At 41.9% G+C, this 14792-nt stretch overlaps 1 protein-coding gene across 1 annotated transcript; it reads right to left on the reverse strand.

Moving 5' to 3' along the window:
* Nucleotides 1–4594: 4594 nt before the first annotated feature.
* Nucleotides 4595–12976, reverse strand: LOC128471516 (uncharacterized). The gene is made up of 4 exons (XM_053453471.1): nt 12741–12976; nt 10776–10821; nt 9935–10132; nt 4595–5364 (listed from the first exon to the last, which is right to left on the reverse strand). Exons 1-4 carry the CDS (start codon nt 12789–12791, stop codon nt 4991–4993), a joined length of 669 nt encoding a protein of 222 aa, XP_053309446.1. The 5' UTR covers nt 12792–12976; the 3' UTR covers nt 4595–4990.
* Between the last annotated feature and the right edge of the window lie 1816 nt (nt 12977–14792).

Raw genomic sequence — 14792 nt, forward strand, 5'->3', positions numbered from 1 at the left:
ATAAGTAATAATAATAATGAATAATACATGGTCATATTGGTTATCCCCGCACTGCTGGGTATCTTCTCCAGGCCACTAACACATGTAATAGACAGATTAGCATTAAATCTTTACAGATGGGACATCTTTTCCCTTCTTTCTCCCATGTGCTCGTACTTGTTTTTATTTTACCATTTAAGTTAAACGACATCAGATTTCACTGAGAACCCACAGCGAGAAAAAAATGTAAATTACCAAACTGCAGGCGTCTGAACGGAGTCTCCCCCTGGACCAGTAAAAGACTGTTATGCAGACAGGAAAGAAAATAAATCATAAAATTAATACCTTAGCTATATAATGCCTATATATACTTCATGTTGCAGCCATACACCCCCCACCACCACCAGACTCGGAGTCCATAACATGCCCCCCACCGCGGCATTATAGCTACCCATGAGTTCTAGCGGAACACAGAATCATCATTATTTGTTTAGATTTAAAGTGCCGGCATTGTACAAGAGGAAGACGCTACTTGGAAATTAGTATGTTCTTCAACACAGGACAAAAAAGTCTCCTGGTCCACGGCCAGGTCCGTGGCCTACAGCACGTGTCCCTTGGTTCATCTCAAATGCCACCAGGGGCCAAACCTTTTCAAGAGAGCTCTGGGAATCACCTGATGTTGACATAATTTCCTAGCTTGAGGTGACCAACAAAATGTGAGTGAAGAGGTCACGGACCTTCGCCTACAATCGCAATCTGCTACCATGCATAACAGGGTTGGGGGGCACTAAGGGGCTCATTAGGGGAGTCTTACCTAAAAGCTCCTTTGGTGTTTATAAGGGACGTGTCTGTGATAGAGTGTCCCAATTCAAGAGGGCATCTCGTAACACAAATGTGTCCTTCAGCCATTGGAAGTATGTCGGGATTGACCCTGTGTTAGGACGACAATGCTACGGGAGAGTCTGAGTTATATCACAATTAGTAGGTTACGTCTGTCAAGCCTCCATGATTATATTCTTATTCTTTCACCATAATTTGTGGTTTGTGTTTTCTCCAGGGAATCTGTGAAGCAAACAGTGCATTCTTCTCTGTGTGATCTCTACAAGGGTAGGAAAGATCATTTTCCAATACGCAATGCCCCTTAAATGATTACTTTTACTGTTAATGTTTATGTACATTTTACTAACAGACCCATGTTCATTTTTTTGTGGCTCCGTGATGGATTCCCATTAAAAAGACATTAGCAGCTTTGGAATTGTAACCGTTTCTGGTTTTGTTGGTGACGTTAGCTTTCATTGATCATCGTGTGTCTACACCAGTTGTACACAACCTTCCTCTGTGCCGCTGTTGACAAAACACTGTCAAATCCAGCTTCCAATATGTAGATGATTATCAGCTGAAATGAGCAAAAGCAAGCGACTCCGTGCCTACCGCAAAGACCCAACGTACGGCTTACAAACTCATGGAATGAGTTTGCTACGGATCTGAAACCATCTCTATCTTTTCCAGATTCTTTACTTGATTGTTAGTCATATATATATAGACCAGTAAAGATTTTGTTGCAGAAAATATAAATGAGGATGACACTACATTACGATTGGCTAACCGGGTATAACCAATAAGAAATGGAAGCTTATCGCAGTTTGGCTGATCAGCGTTCTAAAATAGAACACCGACATCTGCCACACTCAAGTGTTCATTGATTTAATCTTTAGAACCTCGCAGATATTCTGAAATTATGTTCTAGAATCTATTTTTTCACAACGATAAGGAATCAAGCTCGTAAAAGAGTATCCGTAGTTGTTCGGGGTGGTCACGCTATAATAAACGCCAGCCGAGGGGTTAAACAGCCAACCCCAGCCGTCCATTGCATTTAAACCGAGAAAGCAAATCTTTGCTTACATTTTGCCAACCTGGGCTATCCGAATGGGTGTGATGAAAGGAAGCGTCTGAATATTTTGAATTTCTGGCAGGGTAAAATTACACCGTGTATTTCCAGGAAGGTTTTTTTTTTAATACCTCCTCCCTAAAAGCAAAGACAAAACGTCTTTAAAAAAAAAATAAATAGTGAATAATACAGAAACATCTTCCTCTAAAGACGTGACGGCCAACTTTTAGAACTCCAACATGGTGTAGACACCAGATCCACCAACATGGGAAGATGGATCTACAACAGCTAGAGTGCCCAACGTACAGCTTAAGAATTCATTGCTAGTTGACCCCACAAAATGGAATGCCAACAGACTCAGAGTCTCACGTCCCGTCTGTCCAACCTTTACTTGATCATCAGATAGAGGGATCAACAGATCTTTGCTATATGGTTCCAGTTATGACACGTACTTTCTACTCCCTCGGACATCAAGTCCGACGTCTTCTCGAATTTCCTTGTACGAAGATCCCTTAAACTGTTTCTTCCAGCAGTAACTTGTTTGGGAAACTGGAAATTTGCTACAGTGATTTAATGAATTTTATTGAAAGTTTCTGGCATATTTCATTATATTCTTGTACCTTTTTTATTGTTTTCTGTACTTTTAGAACCTCTGGTAGGTGACTATATCTCTAATAAGGCCACCCGGTCTTATTTATACCATTAACAGCTTGGTGGTGCGGTCATTAGCTCTAACTAAATAATTATGTGCATTATAATTAATGGAAACGTCTCTTCGAGTCTAGTTTTTAATATGTTTGAAATGAAAAGCAAATACATATATCTTCCCTGTAGGTAACTTTATCACAATCCCAAGGAAACCCGAATCTGATAAGGTATCTAATTGCCGGTATAATAACTGGTGATTAGAAAAAAGTAAAATGTCCGTAATATCCTTACAGGAGGCTTTCTTTTCCAATCTGATGCTTCTCGTTATCCCGATGGCTTTTAAACATATATCTTTTAACGTTTCTGCGGCCAACATGCCTAAAGCCAGTCTCACACGATTAAAATCAGTCATAGATATTCCCAAGGAAACGCTGCTTTTAATTCCTTTACACATTAAAATACCTTTTAGTTTCTCGTACAGACATTTTGGGATATAAGGGATGATTGTGTATAAATAATTTTCCTGGCAACAGTTGAGGTTGCTGTTAAAAGGAAATAGTACCCAAGTAGAGGTTGGTACGGTTACGCTATATACTATTGGTAATATATTAGTTATCAACACATTTAACCGGCAGACCTTTTACTGCTCTTTCAAAATAATACTCGCGGAGTACATTTTATTGGAATCAGATGTTATTGGGTATTTTAAATAATCTCTAATGTCGCAGATAAATGGCGACTGTCCCAACGGACCCCTTACTCCAGCGTGAAGGTCATCTTCTCTACATTGATGACCATTGGAATGGACGTTTAGGTCCCTTTACATTTGTATGGTCCTCCCTCTTGTGGGGGGGGGGTCTATAGAATCTCCCCATATGTATTTGCCCCTTTCCCCAACCCTTAGCTATTTGCTGTGCAGGACGTGCGCTCCTGAGCTGGCTTGGAGAATATTGCAGGGGGTCTCATTGGACTCCCTCCCACCGTGTGGGACGCTCTAAATTGCCTCTAAATCATGGCCGAGAATCATGGGACCACGGCGGAAGGGAGCTGCAGCTTCTCCGTAAGGCGAGTTATTTGCTTTTTAACCTTCTGAAGAACGCACCCATAAATCAAACCTGCATTCTTCTTTGGCGAGGCTGTCAAGGGACCTTAAACTGTCCCTTTATCTAATAAAAAAGAAACATTTAACATAGGAAAAAAAATTGACAGTTATCTGAATTCCAGTATGGAAAAATAAAAGCAAGAGACACAGAAAGATATGTTTCTTCAGTGGCAAAATATACAGACGATTGTGTCCGAACAGCTGCGTACTTCACATCACGCTTCAAAAACTATTGGAATTCAGTTCGTCCGCAAAAACATTATATAGAGTTTACGGTTTCTAACAGAAAAGGCACTGAAAACATTTTCTTATTTTTTTTTTTTTAATCATAACATATAGAGTTATTTTTGGATTATTTTATTCCCAGGGTTATTTTTCTTTCTGAGTCTATTACTCGGATAAAGTTGTGTTTTCAGAAGAATAATCGAGGCATTGACCTTTTTTGTCTGTTGATTGTACTGAGAAAACTGATATTTAAAAACATAATTGGAGGAAAGTTGTGAATTTATAGTGGAAATCACTCAACTACTAAATTCCAGATCAGATTTTTTTTTTTTTTTTAATTATTAGGAAAAATTGGCAGGCTGGCGGACATACAAAAATATTTATATGTTTTGGCCGACAGTCTTCTAGATTAAAAAGTGCTGGATTGTGTTAGAACGATACGACAAAACTAAACTTTTTCTCACGCGAATTGTAGAATTCTCACCCAGAGAATGTCGATCCGAGAAGTGTTAGCCTTGCTCAAGACGCGCTGAAGAGTATATGGTAGGGGTGTCAAACTCAAGACCTCGGGGGCCACAACCAGGTCAGAATTTTAGGATATCTTGGGTTGAATACCGACAGTTCAATCAAAATCAATCAAATCACTTGTTTTCAACGCAAGCAGTTACCAAAATTGTGGTCTATTTCCAACCCTCGAGTCCTGGCGACATCTACCCTGCCTTTCTCGTAACGTAGAAACCATGGAGACAAAATGCCATTGAAGCAGCATTTATTTTATAATAATTGCTTCCCATTTTACGTGAATCTATGACTTTTCAGAGCCAGAATAAGCCTGCGAAACGTTAATGAGCTGCCAAGTGCTCAAGACCAATGCCGACCATCATTCGGTCTATGTTTGTAGAAGGGCACATTGTAGACAAACATCGAGTTGGAATACGCAGTGTCCCTTTCAGTGGAGGATGTTCTGTTTTAAAAATGTTTGTACGCAGGGGTTGTGCACTAAGGTCTCACATCAGGTCCAGAACAAACTGTGCAGTAATATAATGTTCTTCTCCAACTAGACGGCTTCCTAACTGCGTCATACCGCGAAGGATCAAAAGTTAGCTGCTGCAACGAATTTAGTCTGTCCATGAAGCCAGAAGGTTCCTTCAAATATTATCTATTCCTGCAATCGCTGCAATTTCTCGGAGAATAACGTTGGCATCTTCTGCATATTGGTTGGACAGCAGTTTAGCTTGTTCTATGTTGTGGACATTTTCTTTAAGGTTATCTTCTAGACGGACCTGGTCTAGATAGGCAGAATTAGCCTGTCTTATCTCATCGGAGATTTGAGTCTTCCTTTGCAGTAAGGAGAACACCAGTTCGCCAAGTTTGGTCTGGTTGCCGATGACAAATTTGGTCGAGCGACTCAACTTTTTCATGAGCTCCTGAGCCTCCTTCAGGGTTTCTGGAAGTTCTTCTTCCGACGTTGCAACCAGGGAGAAGTTGTAGCCTTCCATCTGGACCCCGATATCACAGTTACCTGTAAATGAAACAAAAAATAAATAGATGTGTCCTAAATGGGACTGGAAGATACTCGGAAAAAGTACTTTTTTCACATTCTCAGGTGCCAACATCTGACCAAATCAGATTCTAGATGTGGTTCCTATTGTCAATACTCATTTTCCAGGATAGATTTCAGGACATAGCTTGTCCACCAAACAAAAGGTTCATGCATGTAATCGGAACCCAGTGTATAAAACATATCTACCTAGTTACCCGCATTTGTAGTGGTATGAAGCGACTCAAGTAAAAAAAATGAATAAAAAAAAATTGTATTTATTCTGTAGAATGTTTGGGGTAAAAAACAAAAATAATGGCTTTGACTAATGAAAAAAATAATACTTTTAATCCAACTTTATCCGAATTTTTTTTTGTACGATGGATTTTGTAAGGAAATTTAGATGAAAATTGGAACAATTTTTTTTTCATTTTGCCCAGAACCGCAAATAAGATATCGCAAGTAAAACATCCACATAAAAAATAAAAACAATGTGAGTAAAAATCACAAAACCCTTTTTCTTTGTTAATAATTTATCGAGTATATCGACGGGGCGAGCAATCCACAAAAAAAATTGTTTTTGTGTACATCATAGGGGTATCCAGTATGGACGAGGGCTTCTGGTCTTGTTAGGGTCTTGTTTAGTAGACAAACCTCTGGCTTTTCAATCATTCTGTATAATTAATCAGAAAACTGGTAAGGACGTTTCCCTCTGTGTATTAGAAGGCAACCTAATGGAATTGCCTCATGATCCACTTGGAGCAGAGCGAAATCACGGTTTGTTTTCTTAAATGCTGGTTTGTTTAAGAATCGTATGTATTTTGGCCACATGCTCGCCTCTCTCTGTGACCGGCCGGATAGATTTATGGCCAGAGAGGAGGTTTTGATTTGCAGTCACTACCAAAAAAGAAAAAAGGGGAAAAAAAAGAGAGAAAAAAAAAAGCTCACACACTGGATTGAAGAAACTTGGATGGAAGACAGTTGGGATGAAGAAACGTTCTCCAGAATCTGGATGCTAATACACGGGTCTTCAGTCTATAAATACATTTAGCTTTGGTCGTACCGCTACTGAATGCCCAAACTGTTCAAAGATTTTTTTGATCATGACAAATGAGGTCATATTCATGATTTTTCAGGGAATGCTTAATTGTCATGTGACACAAAAGGAAGCACGTATAGGCTCTTACCATTGAAGACATAAAAGCTCCTTGAAAGTGTCTGTTTTATATGAGTAAACATTCAGAGGTAGCGAGGAAGCATATAAACACGGGAGCTGACAATCACTCAACTAACATATAAAGCATATAAAGTATGTTAATGTATCCAGAAAAGATAAACTCATATTATACAATCTGCCGGCACATCAGAGCCAATTCGGCCCCCGTCTAGTCCGCCTGTTTTTCCTGCTGTAAAGACTCAAACCATAATCAGTCGTTGGTCTCGTCTTAGATTCAGGAGCCGTATGTCTATCCCATGCGTATTTAAATCCCCTCACTGTGTTACCCTCTACCACCTCTGCTGGGAGGCTGTTCCACTAATCTATCCAGGGGTTTTGCTCAATTCCAGTAACCATAAGGATTTTCCTTTGCTGTCACTGATCATTTCAGAAGTGATTTTGCAGGCTATGCTTTTTACAACCCGTCATAACATTTTTGAATCATCCTATAAATCTTTTAGTCCCTCTTGCTCAATAAAAACAACTTTTTCATTTCAAACAGTACCCAACCAGTTAGCTTCTCAAACAATCAAACTGTAAACGAGTTAATTTAAAAGGGGTCTGATAACATAATATTAGTTAACCTAATGATTTGACGTTAAACATGCCCACCACAATTTATTACATGGGCAGTTGTGCAACAATCATGGTCACGACCACCCCCTTAAAAGCCGATATCTGCTGGTAACAACTGCAGCTAGAAGTGCAGAGAGTGTAGATGATCTCTCACATTCTCTCCCTGCACGCTGTCGGATCCAGCATGCAGTAAGTTACATCACATGCATTTCCTGCATGCTGGATCTGCACGGAGAGAGAGAGACACACACAGACAAGCTGTTTGGGGGCTAAGATGGCACAGACAGGCTGTTTGGGGGTTAAGATGGCACAGACAGGCTGTTTGGGGGTTAAGATGGCACAGACAGGCTGTTTGGGGGTTAAGATGGCACAGACAGGCTGTTTGGGGGCTAAGATGGCACAGACAAGCTGTTTTAGGATAAAATTGGCACTGACAAACTTTTTAGGGTCAAAGTTGGCACTCTGAGACATGTTGTTTGGTAAACAACATGTGCAATCTTTACACCTGGGCTGTGTGATTATTATTTAAGCCCCTGAACATGGATGCTTATATCATTATCTCTACCTAGATTTCAGTATACATCACTCATTGAATCAAAGAAAAGCATGGATAGGATCTATGAAGAACACTTTTTAGGGTGAGTGCTAGTCCTTGACCATAGATTATGTGTATATATTATATATTACAGTGGCATAAATATCCAATTTGTATTTCATTACAGACTCTGTGTTGCAGATCCTAACATAAAAAACTAAATTTGTTTGCTTTTAGGGTGCAAATAATTGTGTAAAAGCCAGGAAAACGGGAAAAGATGGGCGAACACCCCTCCTTACACAGTGACTCATTCACAGCACGCAACACAGACACGTTACAAAAGGTAATTAACCTGCTGGCGGTTGATACAATATCAATCATTCACACGTAGTCCTGCTACGCGCCGAGGCTGCCTGAACACTGTTTGGGGAGATTTGTGTAGTAATGTACCCTGCCGTGCAGTTTTCCAGGATTAAAAGGAACGTTCAATAACTGTAAGACCGCCAAAGTCAATTTTAGGATCTTTCATAGCAAGCCTTGGTTCCGTGTTTCAGCCGAAGTGTGCTCAGGGATAAATGTAGGAAGGATCATAGGAGATCCGTGAAATACGTGCCGCTTCTCTTTGCTCCTTTTTTTATTTTTAGGTGATACCAAGATATCCGTTCGTTCTTAAAATATTCTACGGAATCTTTTTATTGGCTTTAAATTATAAATCTAAGAAGAGGTCACTATCTGGTTCCGAGATCTCCAAAGTTCCAAATAAGAAGCACACTTTTCGGTTGTATATTTAGATGCATGGATAGAGGATGAGGTTTAACTTGGATTTTTTACACAACTTTGGGACATTTCCTACTGTTTCTATACACATTATTGTTACTTTAGGGGTTCGGAACCCTGTGGTAGATCCATACCCAGCAAACATTCCGAATTCCTAGATAAGAGAGAAGTCACAGGAGGAAAGAGGGACTGGCCCTCCTACATCGGGTAAACATAGGGTTCTTCAGCCTTAAACTCACAGACTTATTAGGTTTTTCGAGGAGTGTCCTGTGTGATGAGGTGGGCTTGATTAGTTCGATCAGTTTTGCAACAATCCGTGGTTCTTTATTCTTTAACAAACCAACCATCATCATTAATCTCTGTGAGTTTTTGTTTCTTTCCTCTCATTCAAAACTCCCCCAAATAATCCTGATGAAGGCTCTTATTGTCATCTTCTAAAAACGTAGGGCCATGATTAAGTCAGCTTAGCAGCAAAATATCCCCCAAGTTAGCCATCCATCCGCAATTCCCAGTTGTTATTTTTCACCCTGGCCTCTTATTGAAAACAGAGTTTTGGCAGGGCGCTCGGTCTGTCCCGTGGAACCCATTCATTATCCTCTGTTTCAACTCGGTTATTGAAAAAGGATTCCTGGCAGAAGCCGACATCTGAGGGAAGGTAGACAGAGTGCCGGGCAAAATATGGTGGCTGGTAAGGCTTGCTTAGGTTGGGGCTCCCATAAAGAGATTTGCTCCGTGCATCAACAAATTTAGACAAGGTTCCAACCCTTTTAGAAACATGAAAACGTGTTTAACTTCTCTGTAGCCTAAATAATAATTTTGCGGAAATACTCAGACTCGGCTAAACCGAATAAAAACCGTTAGAACCTTCATCGCGGAAGATAAGGAAGAATGTCCTAAGAAGAGTCATTAAAAAAAAGGTAGGTGGCTGTTCTATTCAGATGGAGATACTCCTAGCCTTCGTTACAAGAGCAGCATGGCTATATACTGTTTGGGATAATGGAGCCTCAAGAAGGCTTAACCGAGGGAGAAGTACCATGATCTGGCAGGAGAAAAAGAGGATGGCGAAGAGTTTTTTCAAAAGGAATAAGAGGTAGTCCAAAGATCTGCTGGTATAGAGGCACCACAAGGCTTTGAAGATGGAGGAAGAAGGCTACGTAATGCTCAGCATATGGCTCTGCAATGAAAAAAAGGCAGCCCAAGCCTCTTCTGGAAGAGAGGAAGCCCAACAGGAGACTACATAAAGCTCCACAGAGGAGGAAAGACTGCACAGTTGGAAAAGAGGCATCCCAAGGCTCTGTAGAGGTGTTAAGGAGATAGCCCAAGGTTCTGAGAAACCGGTGCTTACAGTGCTGTAGTGTAGTACACATTGAATGGCTTCCATTTCTAGCTGTATAGAGCTGATCCCATGACAGCAAAATCTAGCAGGGACAGCGAATATCTCCACTTACTGTTTTTCTCTCGCAGGTTCTGCACGCAGCCAGCGAGGCTGGTGGAGGCACCTTTTTCTTTCAGCCTCAAGGCACAGTCACTCATGATCTCATTATTCTCCATCTGTTCATTGTAGAGGTCAGCAATTTCAGAGAACCTTTCATCGAAATCAGGTACATTCACGTGCTTCAGGACCAGTTTGTCTCCTTTCTTCAGAACTTTGGGGGAAACAATTAAGAGAACCTTTGAGTTATTCCAACACATATTAGGTCATAGACAACTTTCCCTATTGTCCTGCCTAAAAGATGTCATGACCATTCATCATCATCATCCCAGCAGCCACTCTGGCTCTGGACTACAGTGTGCTATGGATTAAATCAGCAAATGAGGTAGATGCAAGATCATACCAAGTTTATATGAGTATATAGACCATGATGGTGTGAAGACTTCAGGATCTGTATTCGATGACCAAGTCCATTCTTATGAACGTCCAAGTGGATGCTACATCTACAAACTCAAGAGTATAGCTTGGAGAACGTTGGAAAAAAATGCTCCCGCTGGAAAAGCTCACTTTTTCCCTACTTCTACTCTAGCTGGTGGTTCCCGTCTAGTGATGTCATGATACATGCCACATTCTCTGTAACAAACTTTGCTACACTAATGATGCAAACAACACAAAGCTCTGTCTCAGAAACACGAGTTTCCCCTTTTTGAAACGTATGGAATCTCATGTCACCCAACAGTAAGCATGGGATTCCATAAGCAGACTCACTCAGCATAACGGTCACTCGGTGGTCAGCGTTCCTTGATAAATCAATGTCCAGTAAGCCATTATAGAGGCTTAAACCATCTTGGTCTTACCTTTAACCTGTTTTGGGTTCCTAGCGGTATGCGCAAAAGGTTTACTCTGTACAAATAGAAAACATACATGTATTACATTCAGGCGGAAACCCTATTCATCTCGTTCCAGGAGAGCCCGGCCTGTAAGTTATTGCTTTTTTTTGTGAGTCTTAGTGCACGGGGTTCAGATTTACGGCTCAGGTGCCCCCCTCCTAAAATATAATTTATAAACGTGTGTGTGTGTGTGTGTGTTGACACAAGCTGATTTTCCAAAACCACTCAATCAATCCCCAATTTCTGAGCTTCAGATATACGCTGAAGACGTTAACCGGTCAACCCTCCAGCTAGACTTGATGATGTAACTGCCGATATTAGAACGTGGCATTTGAGTGGTTAGTAAATCGCAGTTATTAGATTTCATGGAGCAAATGTATGTAATAAACTTTCGCAGCGTTATCCCGAGTCTGAACACCTAAAACAGTGGGGACCATGTTGACAGAGTAAATGCGGGCATCTGTCGGCAGTGTTTGGAGTTATGGAGGTCAGATAGCATCGTATACATTGTTACCAACGACTTTAATGGTTAATAAAACAGACTGGGTTGTTACAGTAAAACGCAAGCTGTCCTTCATAGGGAATTTATCTCACAAGGAACCTTAGGAAAGGATAAGATGATCAGCCTGCCATTGTTTTTACAGCTCCCTTGGCCGGTCAGTGGAGATCAGAAGATCCCTCAAGTGACCTAGGACCCTCAACGCCCGCAAAAGCGGGACAGTGGAGCAGCTACGCAGATATTGGGACTGTCCCGGGACAATTGGGTGGCATGTTATAGGCAAAGGAGCAGAAAGGCTATGCTGTATCTAGTGGATAAAATAAGAAACCTTAGTAGAGGAAGAGCCTTCGGAAAGAAACCTGCTTTGTCTACAATATATACTTAATTAAGATCATTCTATCATATTCACTATCACCTCAATTCAATCAGAGGAAAGAGGGAATGTATGCGCACCTTAGAACCCAGCCATTAAAGGGAACCTTCCAGCGATACTTTGATTTGTTTAAAATGTGTGTTTAAAATCAAAATATTTTGATAAAATCTGTCAATATAATTAAAAACACTTAAGGGAAGGTCTGGTAGTTCTTAAATAGCTCTATTTTACATGAAAAGACTTCTCCGTTTGTGGTATAGCAGTCATGTGATTTCAGATCCTTGTGAGCTGGTGTACTTCCTGGTTTTATTTAAAGACGCAAGAGAAGCATACCTCCCAAGTGTCTCTACTTAGGAAAGACAGTCCCTCTTTCCTCTACCTGAGCCCCACTTTCCTCCCCTGATGCCCCTCTTTTCTAGGAGCTCGGAATGTTTGCTGGGTATGAGGGTATCGCAGGATTTAAAGTCCCATAGAAAGTTTCAGCCCTACCCCACCTCTAGGTGACATCGTGACAGATGCACCTGCGGTGTTACCCTCTGCGTTCACGTAAGGAGTTCTGCCGGGGTGTCTGGGGGCAAACAGTGTTTTTAAAACATTATTTAGTTGCGTTTTTACCCCACGGCTGCGGCAGATTATGCTATTCTATAAAAAGCTACATTATTTCTGGCGTAAAATGACCAGGCAGTGAAACGTTCAATACTTAACCCACGCAGTCCAAAATGGCTTTGCAGTCCCCCTGTCCCCAAAGGGTTAATTCTAACACTGACATATTGTTTCCATCTTCCTAAACCCTCGCTTCTCACACCCCCCCTTGTCACTCAAGCAGTTAAATCGATCTCCCTCTTTCCCCCCAGCACTGAAATAGTTAATCATTAAACCCCATCTGTTTGTTTCATTGTTTCTTATAGAAAAACCAAAAGCGCAGGTGGCGTCGGGGAGCCGTGTGGGCCAATAAACATCAACGATACATTAAAACCCAAAGTGTGCAACGAGTGTGCAGGCAACACTCCACCCCCCTCTACTTATTCGCGCAGGACACCCTTTAAATCTCAGATCCTACCTCTTCCTCCTCGGGGGGCTCGGCGCAGCAGCACTGGAACAAGGCGGACATGGTGCTAGTTTGCGCTAAGCGGTCATCACGTCACGGGGAAGAAAGAAGAACGACCGTGAGACGGAGAAAAGTGAAAGGGACGGACGCCGGTGACGTGACGAGGCTTTTTTGCCAGGAAAATAGAAGTGAAAGAGATTTCTCGCAACCTGTGTCCTCCGTTCCAGGAGAGGGAGTCGGCCTGAGAGCGAGAAGATCAGGAAGTTCATTCCTCTTTGTTTAAACCTTTTATACTTTAACATTCTGGAATTCCAGCTTCACACTGGTTATGTAAGGGTTAACACATTGAGTCCTGCTGTAAAGACTCAAACCTTAATCATTCGTTGGTCTCGTCTTAGATTCGGGAGCCGAATGCCTATCCCATGCATGTTTAATACCCTCACTGTATTATCCTCTACCACTTCTGCTGGGAGGCTGCTCCACTTATCTACCTCTCAGTAAAGTACGACTACCTTGCATTACATAAAAGCCGCTGATCCGTGGTTCAGCTCTATGATGAGTTCATTCATAATCCACACAATTCCGTTTTGATGCATTCTTTTGTTTACAAATAAAATGAACACCTAAAGAAATATTATGCAATTCAAGTTCTCTTTAGAGAGCGGGGAGTGGCCGCTGCAGCTTCCCTGTTTCAGTTTTATGTATGACCTCATAACACAGGGTCCTGAAAGCTGATAATAATACGGTGGCCATACATACCGGTATATATATATATAATGGCTTTAATTAAAGGGGCAGGATTGTTACTCTGTATCAGTTACTCTTAACACCAAAGAAAGATCCCATCAACGAGGGATTCATCACACCGGACTGATCCCTTACGTAGCTCTGTATGAAAAGCTCTGCAGAGTCGCTTGGCTCAACCTGTTTTAGCTCGATAGCCTGCTAGCCGGTTTCATTCCCAGCAGCATTTCAGGCGTCCAAACCAGGGCATCTATGTCAGGTTTGCGCTCCCTGGGCCAGTCTGAGAACCCCCTGAACCAGCCCCCGATCCCTGTTAGACGGGACAGTGCCTAAAAATCGAGACTGTCCCACAAAAGACAGGACTGTTGGGAGGTACTCAGATTAGCAGATGAGTTGCTGTTATGCTGGGTAGGTCGTGAACCCTGAAACTAGCTCCAAAGCTTATGTGCGTGCGCATGCGTGGGGTGAAAACCCTGATATATTTCGACTTAAGGCGTGCCGGTTATCAACTGTCGTCAATCTGTTTCTCAGATCCTTATCATATACCTCATCAGGATGTGGGCTTTTAACCCTATATATATGTAACCCGCCACGCTTTGCTTTCCTGCCTGGCAGTCAAAGGGTTAATCGCGACACGCAGTCGCTTACAGGTCGCCGCGTTTTACTTGACGGTTGGAACCTTTTTCTTGCGCTCGCTAGTCAGAGAGACCGGCGGAATTTTCCAGACCTCCATATAAGAAAATAAACATACGTTAGCCACGGAGCAGGGCGTGGGGCGAGAGCCGCTGTCACTCAGGGCAGCGCAAATAAACTCTCTAATTGTGTTAAAATAAATCTATTATGGAAACTTGTTTTTTTGTTTTCTGCGCCTTTACATTTTACGATAATGTCATGTTTTCCAGTATTATGGCAGACGCCGGTGCCCGTGTTTGTTTTATGTGAGGTTTTGTTGAAACGTAGATGCGCATGTACGGCTCGCTTTGTATGTTTTTTCTGCCTCTATGTGATGCAAACATTATTTCTGGGTTCTGCGGGGTTGTTTTTCCTCCCCATTTGGTTCCAGGGTGTCTGACTTCAGACCCAGCGTGATAATTCCATGCCTTAGAGCTTCTGGCTGCCCTAAACCTCTTGTTTTATATGACGGCGGTTAGACAGAGTGCATGCGCCCTGACGCGTTTTGCGCTCTGCAAAGCATCGCTAGCAGCCCTTATATGTTTTACCGGCATTCCACATTTTTCTCAGGGTGAGGTCCAGGTCGGGAAAGCGGGGTAATGGCCTGGTGGTCATAGCTGGGAACTTCCCGGGGCAGACTACCCAGAG

The sequence above is a fragment of the Spea bombifrons genome, chromosome 13 (assembly GCF_027358695.1).
Source record: "Spea bombifrons isolate aSpeBom1 chromosome 13, aSpeBom1.2.pri, whole genome shotgun sequence".
Lineage (NCBI taxonomy): Eukaryota > Metazoa > Chordata > Amphibia > Anura > Pelobatidae > Spea > Spea bombifrons.